The 13,594-nt window shown below is 34.9% G+C and overlaps 1 protein-coding gene and 1 long non-coding RNA gene across 2 annotated transcripts in view; one reads left to right on the forward strand and one right to left on the reverse strand.

The window, feature by feature from the left end:
* The window catches only part of Ggamma30A (guanine nucleotide-binding protein subunit gamma-e), a 73,438-nt gene extending 69,387 nt beyond the window's left edge, over positions 1–4,051 (forward strand). Inside the window, 1 exon segment of the mRNA XM_018003931.2 lies at positions 977–4,051. Within this exon segment, the coding sequence (XP_017859420.2) occupies positions 977–1,553 (577 nt within the window). The 3' untranslated portion in view covers positions 1,554–4,051.
* LOC149269903 (uncharacterized) overlaps positions 1–13,594 on the reverse strand; it is a 59,757-nt gene that overhangs the window by 5,454 nt on the left and 40,709 nt on the right. Inside the window, exon 3 of the long non-coding RNA XR_016269468.1 lies at positions 13,515–13,588. This is a non-coding gene — a long non-coding RNA (uncharacterized LOC149269903). The remainder of the gene's footprint in view (positions 1–13,514; positions 13,589–13,594) is intronic.

Consider the following 13,594-nt stretch of genomic DNA (forward strand, 5'->3'; position numbering starts at 1 on the left):
GGTGTACAAGTAGTTATGGAACATGAAGATATGCAACTATGTGAAGTGAGATTCTCTCTCTATTGAGCTAGGGCCATAAAGACTCACATTGTTATGTGAAAGTGAATGAGAGTTTATAGTCCATGCACACAATGGACTTAAAAAGGAGCAGACCTATAGAGCGGAATATGGTTGGACAGATTCAATCTTTATGTTGAGCAAATGTTCATAGTAATATATGTACATATCTATAAAACAAAATTTTAATATATGAAATTAATATTAAAGTGAAATTTAGAAGGCTTACTTAAGTTGCCTTTGTGGTTTGAAAGTTAATTTTTACCTCTGAAAGTAGAGTAGAAGAAATTTTAAGCGAATTTAATATAGAATTGAACTATACTTACGGTATTTTTATTTTGTTAAATTTGCAGCTTAAGCTGATTCTAAAATTGAAAGCTTGTTTCTCCAAATGTAAATGCCGCGAAACATATATACATATATACATATTATATATGTAGATATGTATCGAAATAAACTCAGTTGGTGCTTTACTTGTATAACTATACCAGCCAATAATCCTTTGTATAAAAATAAAAATATAATATTCCTGAATTAAAATATAAAAATATTCAATAAAAGTAAATTAATAATATGTTGAATATTAATTAAAAAACATTTACAGAATAGAAATAAAGATAGTAATAATAAAAAATATAAAATACCAATGATAGTGATAATAATAAAAATATATTTAAAAAATAATAATAATAATGAATTTCGTAATTAATAATTAAAATATATATGTATATTAATTCAGGAAAAAATCTTAATAATAAATCAATTCCTATTCTCAGCAAATATTAAAGATATAATCTAACTAAACTATTCAAATACTTTAATTAATATAAAATACTTATGTATTAGATTTCCCACCATAAAATACAGCTTTAGTTTCGCCAACTAATCAAAAATTTTATTTCCATTCATTTCCTTACAGAATGCGCTCCTTTATTGAGGAGAATGAAAAGAATGATCCATTGATTAATGCGCCCGATAAGAAGAACAATCCGTGGGCTGAAAAGGGCAAGTGTATCATCATGTAATATTATCGCAAACCACAGAAATACCGTAATGATGAACATCCAACAAGCAACAACAACAACAACAACAACAGCATAAAAACCAATTCAACAACAAGAACAACAGCAGCAACAACAACAACAAGAATAACAACATCAAATCAATATGATAACAATTTAGCGAGCAATCGATGTAGCGGCCAAGTTGGCAATTCCCTAGATCTAGAACCGGTAGAGCTGCAGCATTACAACAACAACTATTACTATTATTACAATTACAATCTGAGCTATGCCCCGCCGCCCGTAGCCGCCGCCCACGCCTGCCTCCTGGGCGGCCCCAAGTCGCGGCTGCAGCAGCTGAAGCGTCGCACACGTCACGAACTGCAACAGTGGCCGCTGCTCATGCAGCTGGTGGTGCTGCTCGTCTGGCTGCACGCCAAGTTCTGGCAGATTGTGCACGAGCAGATACTGATGCAACGCCGGCGCTGGCACTGAACGAGGAGGATGGGGTCCACTGGCGTGGCTGGAGCAGCTGCAGCTGCAGCTAAGTGGAGTGGACTGAAGTGGAGTGGAGTAGAGATTTGAGGGGAGTGGTGGGAGTGCGGGGCAGCTTGTTTTTTTGGTGTGCCGTCAGAATCTATGCTTAAGTTCATAATTATTCCACACTTTCAAACTCAATCTTAAATAAATATATGAATATATAATCCCAATATGCTGCATACTCGAACAAGCAACCAAAAACCAACTACAACAACAACATCAACAGTAACAACAACAACATGTTTGAGTACTATTCAACTCAACATTTATCGTATGCGCTTTCATCGTTGTCGACTCTATTATCTCTCTTCTTCTTATTCTTCTCTCTATCTCTCTCTCTCTCTGTTATTTCGCTCTGTCTGTCTCTAATCGCATCGTATCGCTCTCGTCGTTTACCTACTCGTTGCTCGCTGTTCGTTCATCTCTACGTTCCTTTCTAGCTATCGTCTGTAGTCGTTTCTAGATCTTTCAGTTGAAGCATGCATAACCACATCCATTTGTAGCGCCTATGTTCTGGTCTCTTATTATTATTTTGTTGAGTGCATCGTCATCGTCATCATCATCACATCATCATAGATCATCTCAGTCCCAAAACATGCCACACACTAGTTGACAGCGCTAACCGATCATATCGTATGCCAGATACAGAGTAAAGCTCTTCTACATGTTAAGCCTCGATAACTGTAACCCACCCACATCAAACTCTATGTAGTCGAAACCGAAACCAAACTGTTAGAGCAACAAGTTTTTTGGTAACCCTAGATGCTAATATTTTAACGTATTTTATTTAATCCGAAATGCCTCAGAAAATTCCAAATCCCAGCTATATTTTTGTGGGCAGCGAACTTTATAAACTTTACTGGGTTTGTCGTTTGGCTGGTCCAAGAGGGTGTTGGTGGCAATCAGCTGCGGAATGTGGGCATGAAACAATTGATCTTGCTGTTTCATTCCCAACGTTCCTCAGCGCATGCAGCTCTTAGGCTGGCCCAAACGAAACGAACATATTTTTTAATAAGTTTTTAAATTGAACCCAGGCTGCTAAATACGAAAAGCGCCACGGGCTGGAATGTGGGAATGAAACAATTGATCTTGCTGTTTCACTCCCAACGTTGCAGCCCTGTGCCGCACTTCAAAGTTTGCCAAACGAGAAACATTTATAAACGATTTTGAGATAAGTTTTTGACAAGCTGCTAAAACGAATGAAAAAAAATGAAAGAGGAAAAATGACAAACAAAAACCTATGAAAAAAAAACACTTAGTTCCGATCTAGTAATGCATTTTACATCAATACTTTATGTACTTAGTGAAACGAAACGAAACAAAACAAAAGTATTTTGTGTAGAACTTTCAGTTGAAATTATTTTTTAGCAAATGCAAAGGCAAACGCAAACCGTTAGACAATTTTACGCATGTTTTTCTATTAAGCATATAACTTATATATTATACAATATGATACTTATATGGAATACGAATATGATTTGATATACAATATATATATATATACACACACATATATATATTAACATATATGTTTAGGCAAACGAAAGAAACTATTTAAACGAAAGGCAGACGCTGTAGTTACTCGATGATAATATTTATTTAGTTCTAATGCTATGTTTAACATTAACTAGTCAGATATTATTATATACGCAGACCACAAGAAAACACTGACAAAACACACATACACACAAACAATTGATAACGATTAATCGTAGTGCGATAAATACATAGTTGAAAACCCACTTAGAGAAAAGCGAAATCAAATTCAATATTTTAGAGAAGCAATCGAGAAAATCGTCAGCGAAGTCAGCTTCAAATTTACATTTATATATACGATGTATGTATATATATGTATATGATGTATATATATACATATATATAGTAAAAGCGACGCTGAAACTAAAGCGCTGTTCAACTGTTTGAAACAAGTATCTAAAAAAAATATATTTATATATATATACATATATATATATATATAAATATATACTAACAGTTCTTGAAATGGGTTTACGTTTAATAAAATGCTAAGTTTTTGTCTATGATTTCGTTTAAACATTAATTAGTGCTATAATTTTTAGCAGAAGGTTAAAAGACAACAACCACAAAAAAAACACGTTTACACTACACTACACAAAATACTACACTCGAAAAAGAAATGAGGTTACCAAAACAAAAAGTAAATACACACAAAAAAAAAAAAGCAAGAAAAATACAATGAAAAGCAAAAGAACAAAAACAAAAACTCTTGATAAATATTTAACAGTTAATGTAGCGGCAACAAAGCACATTTGACTTTAAGATGCAACAAACTAAAGTAGAAAATTGAGGAGAGAAGAGCGTACATTTAATTAAAAATAAGTCGCGCAAAACAACAACTAAGCCCAGGGGCATGCAAAAAAACAAAACAAAACAAAACATAAACCTTACAAAACTTAACGAAAAAAACTTAATAATAAGCGCAGCAGAACTACAACCAAAGTTATTTGAGTAAAGCAGAAACGTAGAACGAGTAGCTGAGGTACTACGAAACAATAAATTGAGCAACGGCCTGCCTGAACAAGGAACGCTAGAAAACGGAACAGCGGAATGGAGCTAAGTTATACAACCCGATAACCGATAGAACCGATCAAACAAAAACAAAAACAACATAGCAGTAAGCAACCAAGTTGGATAAACGTAGTGCAACGTAATATATATTATAAACAAGATCTAGGGAATTCACACATATACACAAAACAAAAGAACAACATTACCAGAACCATTTTGGCATTGAAACGCATGAAATGGAACAGCACAAACCGTAGCAGCCAGCTACAAGGCGTTCAAACAAACCACAAAACACATAAATTAATTAGGGTATTGGTGGTTACATAAATGAAAAACAAAACCAGAAAACAACAAGAACAACAACAACAATTATATAAAATTACGAATTGAAAATCGAAACGTTTCGCCAGCGGAACTATGGAATAGTATAATCAAAAGAGTAGAGCCGAAGCAAAGCGATCGGATAATCGTTCCTTTGCCTAGGCTCGCAGGCATGAAAACGTTTTTCTGGGCATTTGCCACACGCAGCGTTGCCAGACAGCGTCGTGTGCCGAATGCCAAGCGTTCCATGCCTGGCCAACAGTGGTAATCAAAGCAAAAAGTTCAAGCTAAATTATATAAATGTCTTAGTCTAAGCATAGGTGTCTATTGCTTGAAGCACTTCGATTGTGCCACAGCGCAAACCTGGACAAACGGATTCCTGAAACAGTATTTTCCCGATGGTTTCCACGAGCCCGGCGTTGCCAGCTCGGCGCTCAAGAGCGCATTAAGCACGCCGAGTAGCCAGGCATGGAGTCCCGGCGAAACGGGTGCGAGGGTGCCACGAAAATTGAGCGGGGCTGGCGTATGCCGAGGGGCGAGAGAAGTTTCTAACAGTTGCATCATTTGAGAAGTCTCCCAATGCAATCGTCATACATTCGATACCGTTGACCAGACTCTAGCTGTGGCATAAGATTTGCTCAAAGTACACGCCCAAAAAAACACAACAAATTATTAATCGATAAATGTGTTAATCGTTTTTTCATTAGCAAAACTTCAATTCAGACAAATTTAATGTTGAGGGTCATATGAGATGTGAAAAGTTAATGGAAAGTTAAATAAACAAAATAATATATATATATATGGAATATACATTTTAGTGATTTTTTCCACGTTCTAACAATATATATTAAATATATACGATAATTTATAAATGTTACAATTAACAAGTATATATTTAAAATACACAAATATAAACATATATTACGTATATATATACATATATATATATATATATTCAGATATTTCAACAACAGTTAATAGCATTACATAACTACTCATGATTTGATGAAGAAATGTGCATGTTATATAACAAAAACAAAAACAACAACACTCAATTAATCTAGCCGTTAAGTGAAAACCGTTGGCAGTGTTGGTAAACGACACAAGTACAGCATGTGCCAAAAACATTTGGTGCGCCAGAGTCAAAGCGAAAGAATATATAAATATTATTATGATTATGATTATTATGATTACCAAATATTCTATACTTGCATAGAAATCGATTCTCTAGCACGTAAGTTGGTGTTAAAGTTCATTCCAATAAAACGTTTAAAACTCAATATAAGAACATATTTACTATATGGACATTACCACAATTATATAACGAAATATTACCAGACGAACAAATAAATTAAATGTATTGCTTAAATGTGTGTAAAAGTTACCGAAAAAAAAAAAAAAAAAAAAAAACAACAATATAAATAATATAAAAAATTTATTGTTACAATTTAGGGTATTAAGTCACGTAACTATTAAGATATATGGACATATAGATTACGTAAGCCTAATTTTAGAGAAAATGATTGATTCTTAAACTTGTCGAAATGCGAACTCGAAGGACAAAACAAACAACACGGTGCCGCACAACAGCCCTGGCTAAACCAGAAACCAAACAACAAAACAATTATAATTTAGAACAAATATAAAATACGAAAATGAAAAACCAAACAATATAAATTAATTTAAATAAAATTATAAAAATAATTGAAAAAAAAAACATACCTAGTTAGTAAGTGAATTTTAACGCAGCAAAAAAACAACAAAAACTACACCAAACAAATGTCAAAAACATTACCAGAAATAACTGAAACAGAAGAAAAAGGAAAAACACAATTACCACATTCAAATATTATGACAACATGTATTTAGCTGTTAAACAACAACTATTTATTAACAAAACAAAACTTTTAAAAAACAACAAAGGCAAACAACAAAGAAACCAAAAACCAAAATAAAAAGCATAAGTATGATTATCATTAAAGGAACTTCTCTAAATAAAAAGTAAACTTTGAAAATCCTTAGCGGAGAAAACTACCCTCTCTATAAAAAAAAAAAAAACAAAAACAAAAAAAAAAAACTAAAAAACCAAACAAACAAAAATTGCGCTTGTGTTTTATTTTTTGAAAATCCTCCTAAGAAAATCCTCTAGTTAAAAAAATATCTAACCTGATAATAATCCTTGTATGCTATGATGATGATAATAATAATGATGATGAAGATGATGATTATGTTGATGCGCTGCTAAATTAATGCTTTTCATTTCGAAACTACGCTGATGCTTTGCTTGGCAGTATTTTTTGAGTATTTTCTGTATATGGTTTGAGTATTTTTTGGTATTTTTGGTATATGCTTTGCTGACATTTAATTGAAGAAAAAAGAAAACCAATTTTCAACGTTGGGCTGATTTTCTCTCTCAACAGCTATCTATGGCCACAGGCAGTAAGTATACTTTTCTGTTTATAAATATATTTATATAAGTATATATACATTTATTTAAGTAGCTGCAATCTGGCTGCCTTGCTGACAGCTCATCAGGCAGCTAATGTCAAAGAAAATGCAAAACTTTTGCCCCGTGATAAGCAGGCAAAGGCAAAAGTTTGCATTGGATGTCGGCGATAATGCGCCATTGCAAGTTCGGGGCAAAAGTTTTGCGAGCTGTGAAACTTGGATGTAATTAGCAAACGGTGCGTATGCGTAATGAAATTATGTTCAACTCAAAAGCACGACAAACAGCTGCAGAAACAAGCAGCTCCAACTGCCTGCAAATCAACATTTAATGAAGCTCGTTTCTGGACACCGACCGGCTCCAGGCAACAACAGCTCGAGCTGAACAGGACGAGCCATTGAATAATGCAACGACTGAACGAATACTTAAATGCTGCCAATATGACATGCAAATGGTATTTTTAATTTATATAGAACAAAGCATTTGGCATTTAGCATTTGGCATTTGGCACTCGACTTTGCTGCTGGCAAATCAATTGAAAGTCAGTGAACTGTGCCAATGCCTGCCCTGGCCTGGCCTGGCCTGGCCTGGTCAATAGAGTGCGATTCGAGAGCTATAATGAAAATAAATACGAGAAACGAGAATTGAGAATCGAGAATTGCACAGACTAAAGAAAATTTAATAAAAATTTAATATTCAAACTAAAATTTGTTGTTTCATTTGGGTTCATCATGGGAAAAGCTCTTATCCGAAATATATATGTAAGAGAATTATTTGATTACTGCTAGGAACGAGGTTTGACTGCGATAGAGTCCCTTCAATCGAGAACGAATTTGTCATAGTGAATGAAACCGAATGGAGAATTAGCAGGATGAAAGTACTATATATATTAGGCTCGATAGATATAGAAAGAGAGAGAATATAAGACTCAATTGCAACTCGCTGTGCTCAAAGTCAAATTAAATATTTAAAATAAAAAGTAGTCTGAAATACCCAATGGAGATGCTCCTAGAAATATACAAGAGGCAAAAGCAGGCTCGGCAGTTCCTATACATTGTCAATCGCAATGTACTTTACCTCGATGATTTTTATTTATTTCCGTGTGATCGATAAAAAATTTTAGCTACCCATTCTTCCGAATCAAATATATATTTGAAAGTAGAGTTATTTCAACATATATACATTACTTCAATATATAAAAATTTAATAATCTCTTGCTCCGCTTGGGACATTTCAAGGTGCCAATAGTCGGAATTTGAATCCAAGAGGAGGTCCACAAATATCTCGCGTGACTATAGAATATTCAGATCAAACAGATCTGATCACAGATCATAGCCCTGCAATAGAACTGGGACAAGACATGAGCATCATTACTTTCAAGACCTACTGTACCAGATCTGGACTTCAATCTATTAAATATCTCCTCGAACTTTACCTGTGATAGTTGCACCTATAAGGAGAACCCCTTAAGAACCTAAGCAATGATTAAATAAATATAAAATAATAATAAAAAATAAATATAAAAAAAATTAATTGAATATAAAATAAAATAAATAAAAAATTTATGTAATTATTAATATTAACATAAAACGTATATGCTAAGACTTCAAAAAAGAAATAAAAATAAATAAATATAATTTAACAAAATTTGTATAAATTGATTCCGAACAGCATTTTCAGCTTTTTCAATACATTTAAACAAAACATAAGTTGTCTTGTTTTCTTTTTTAGTCAATTTAACAGATGTTTTGGTCGAAAGAAAGGGCACATGGCAAATGCCGTTATCTTGGTAAATATTAAAAATTTCATGTTCATGCGCTCGCTGGAAATTTGCATACTTAGAAACATTTCATATGCAAATTACGCCGCGGCAAAAACATGGCAAAACAAGCGGCTGCTCAACTGCAAGATACTTCGCAATTACTTATATATATATATATAGATATCAAGAGAGGTCTCAGTTGACTAACAGTAAATAAAACTTAAACGCAATTCAAAACTTTCTGGAATGCAGTATTAATGCTAATTTTAGTTAATAACAATATAACAATTTAACGATATACCAATATAACAATATAAGAACATAACAATATAAGAACATAACAATATAACAACATAACAAAATAACAATTTAACAATAGAACAATATAACAATATATCAATATAACAATATAACAATATGACAATATAACAATAGAACATTATAACAGTATAACAATATAACACTATATAAATATGTATATGAGCATTCATCATATACACACATACATATGTATATCCTCAAGCCCAGTCCCAAGCAACCCTCTGCCAAGTAGCTATAGGGTATTAAATGGCAATCGTACCAAATTTATATGCCAGTTGCCGCAGCTCGAAATTAATGTGACCCCAGTGACAGATCCAAAGGCCGAGGCCGCACTCAAAATGAAGACAAACACCTGCCGGAGCAGGCCGTAAGAAACAAATTTTACCGAGCGAGCCGAAGTGTGTGAGGCAAATGGATGCAGTTGTATTACCATGGAGCAATAAAGAGCCAAAGCCAAAGGCTGCGTCCATGACATGTTAAACAGGAGTTAAGAAGCAGCCCATGCCCATTCTCGTTTCGGCCGTTGTTGTACTTGCGGCGCCCATCGACTGTCAACAGTGCCCGCATTAAGTCATCAGTCACTCCGCCCCAGACTCTCCTCATTTTCAGCTGTCACAATTGGCCAGTGCCGAGTGCAAAGCCCTCAGCTGGCACTGGCTTAGTCGCTCGGTTGGTGGCGCTCAATTGGCGCTCTCCAATCATTTTCCGAACTGACGGATGAACATCAAGTCAAAGTACTAAGTAGTAAGTCAAAATACTAAATATTTGCTGGGATCAAAGAGCAGATGAGAGATCAGAGTCTTGGCTACGCTTACTCATACATAATTTTCAATGGCAAACAGAATAGCAGGATGGAACTACTCTTAGCACTCGATACAGCCTGATGCTTAAAGAGATATCAAATAATAAATTTTTACCGATATGAGAATTAATAGGAATATTAAAAAATACTTTTTCAAAAGAATTTCCATAACTAACGAATTTTCCAAATATTCAAAAGATTCGGTGATAATTCCTCTTTTATTGAAGAATCAATATTAACAATTCCAAGCTTTTATAAACTTGTTCAGCTTTAGGTGTAAGCTTATTGTCAGTAACGAATTAAATCATCCATTTAACATTATTTAACAATATCAAATCGTTATTTAGTTATCCCTCAATAAGCTCATTCAAGCACACAATTTATCGGAAATAATTCCAAGTCTATTCAACTATAAATGTCATACAAAATGCAATTCTATTTGTATTTAATCACGTTAACAAAATTTTGCATGAATCCGCTTCAGTCAATGGCCAAAAGCCTATTATGGCTCAAATAATATGCACAAAACATAATTAAAATGCGCAAAATGAGCTCGATTTATGCAAATTAATGGGAGTTATATTGATTCGAGCGCAACTAACATGAATATCTATTGATATCTAGAACTCATTGAAAACGGGAAACTAGGGTATAATGGATTTGTTAAATGTATGCAACAGGCAGAAGGAGGCGTGGCAGACCGTATAAAGTTTCTACAGTACTCAAGGAATCGTCGTTATAATCATATAAGTTTGCTCATAAAAGTTTGTCTGGCGACCGGAACTTTCGTAGCCGTAACCGTACGTACGCTACAAGCAGAGTCGTTATAACCGGATTCTACTGTATATAAATATATTCTTAATCAGGGCGAGAAGAGTCGATTTAGTACTGTCAGTCTGTCCGTATGTTTGAGCAAGTCGATGTCAGCACATAGAAGAGCTAGAGACTTGATAGTTGGTAATCCTGCCATAGATGAAGCTCGTATCCAAAAATCGAGAACCCTTACCGATTAAAAACCTTATCGAAACGAGGATATACTACTATAACTTCAACATCTTAAGAGCCAGAGTCTCAACATTTTAGATATGTATTCACGTGTATTTCATGGAATTTCGAATTAATTTAGACTTGGGATACCATCCTAAAATTCACCAAATTTGCAAATGATGTATTTTAAATACTAGAGACTAGAGCTTTCGTACTTTCTTTTTATTTTCTATCAAAAGGCTCTTTATAATTAATTGTGACTGTGATAAATGACAAATTGCACAGAGCTAAGCTCGCCTATGTATGTCTGAGCCTCACGCCGTTCGTCATTCGCTATTCGCCATTCGCCATGTTGGGCGCCATTTTGGCGACTTGGCGACATTTTCTACGCCATTTGCTTCACGCTGGCAGCAGCTGCTCCGCCTTCTGGCTGTCGCTCATTAAATGCAATTTCTAATGCAATTGACGTGACTCTGCCGCTGCGGTCCCCATGCATCCATCCATCCATCCACTCCCCACTGCTGGCTGTCTGTGGCCTTGTGTTTTGTGCTGTGTGATTTTCAGTTTGTTTGATTATGAAAATGACTACGTTGGCGTTGTCGTTGCGTTCTGTGTGGCTTGTATAGCTCTTCCTCTGCCTCTTGCTCTGCCTCTTCCTCTCCTTCTTCTTCTACTGCTTTTTAATGAGTCGACAATATGCAGCGCACAAAGCCAGTGGGAGTTTAAGGCAAACAGTCAAGGCTGCGGCTCCGCTCAGCACAACCAAAATATCTTATCTGGACCTTACGTACGCCCACGTAACGCCCGCCCACAAAAAGTCACACTAATTAACACGTCAGCGCGCGTTATATATACATATACATATTTATATATATCATATATATTTATATGTTTTTACATTTTATTTGATTTCATCAAGCTACACAGCTGCGTGTTTCGGGATTAGAAACTTTAACGAACCACTGAGCCACTAGCTCAACAGCTAACGAACTGTCGGCCCTTGAGGCTGTAGGACTTCAGGCACAAACAAATAAGCTACACTGACTGACAGACAGACAGACAGAGGGACAGACGGACTGACCGACTGACCAACTGCATGACAAACTGTTAAAAACACAAACTCTTTTCTGTGAGTGCATTTTTATACTCATTCACGAAGGGAACGGAGTATATTGGTTCTATACATCCAACTAGCTGGCACTGTTTACTCGGCAGCTATTTCATCGTTTTGAGGCTTGAGAAATTTTGACTATATGCTTATGGCTGTCTTCGGAAGATACGAACATAGTAAATAGGAAACTACTATTTATTCTCCCTCTAAAGTTAGAAGTGCTAGCAATTTATGGAGATTTATATACCTCCGCTGAGAGATCAAAAATATATGAGGTTTATATATAATATAACAACCCCATATAAAGGGACATAAGTATATATTGTCGAAAGTTTCAGATCTAAAACCTGAAAATAATTGATTTATTGTTTAGCTTCTCTATCCGCTATTCATTATAGAAGAAATAATTATAGAATAATAATAAAAATGATTTGTAATTTGGAGCGTAAGACCCATTATTTACGGAAAATATTCTTCAGACTCCTAAAGATTAGCGGAATAGTATACTAAAGTAAGTGTGGGAAACAATATTTTAAAAAGTTTTCCAACAAATAAAGTTTATCAATTAATAAATTATTTATTTTCTATTGATTCGCACGAAATGCTATATATATCTGATAAATCATATATGTATCTATCAAAGTGAGTTCGACTGTGGATAAATACAGTCGACTCTCGAAAATTCGTACCCCGCTAAATCGAAAAAAAAGAAAACTCTATCCGCTTGATAGAAATTCGTCCTCAATAATTTTCGATAGTTTAAATTTATATGAAAATCGAAAAAAAAGAAAAAACTGGTCCCCTTACTATTTGGAATTAACGGGATTTTATTGTATTTATGTTCCACAAAAAACTCAAAATTCTTACAGTTGATTTCTTCTAGTGAACAAATTTTGTTTGCGAAGCAGACCTCCAGAAGAAGTCCAATAAATAATTGCAAACTTCATTCTGATTAATTTACAAAAAAAGATTCAGCTATTGGAGTCCTGACGGAGTACTCTGCAGTCGGTATCATCCCACTGCACCGTCCTTACTTGCTAGTTATTTCGCTCCGTTGTGGCTTGATTTATATTTCATTTAAAAAACTGAAGGCAAATTATCAGCGTCCATTCGGAGGCATCCACCTACGTTTATCTTGCGCTGCTACATGACCAGCAAAAGTTTCCTTTGAGCGAGCAGAGGACGCCGGTAGAGCCAAATGGGCATACAGCAGCACCCAGTCCGAGTAACGGGCAACGAGTAACGAGTTTTTGCAATTTTAAGAGAAATTCAAACATGAATAATTAAGGCTACTGTGCGAATTCGGTTGAATGGCATGCCGACCGAGCAGAGCCGCATCCGCAAAGGCATTAATGAGATTGCAAAATAATCTCGTTCATAAACTATGCATAAGCCGAGCAGCTTGCTTACCAAATCCTTTGCTTTTCCTTTAATATTTATTAAATCTTATGAATAGCAATTATTGACTATACAAAAAATAGTTTCTGCTTGCTGGGTTATTCATGAGCCCAGTCAAGTCGAAGTGATTTGAAGCAAACCCGAAAAGCGATTTGAATACGAAATACCACAATGGATGCTGCCTGAAAATCTTTTAAATGAACTCTAGCCAAAAGACTTACCAATTAAATATTGTCTTCTCTCTCATTGAGCTAGCCATGTGTGTTTATATTGAATAGGCACCGTGGATCAAAGACTAGAA

Source organism: Drosophila arizonae, chromosome 3 (assembly GCF_054131065.1).
Source record: "Drosophila arizonae isolate 15081-1271.41 chromosome 3, UAZ_ARI_1.0, whole genome shotgun sequence".
Taxonomy (NCBI): domain Eukaryota; kingdom Metazoa; phylum Arthropoda; class Insecta; order Diptera; family Drosophilidae; genus Drosophila; species Drosophila arizonae.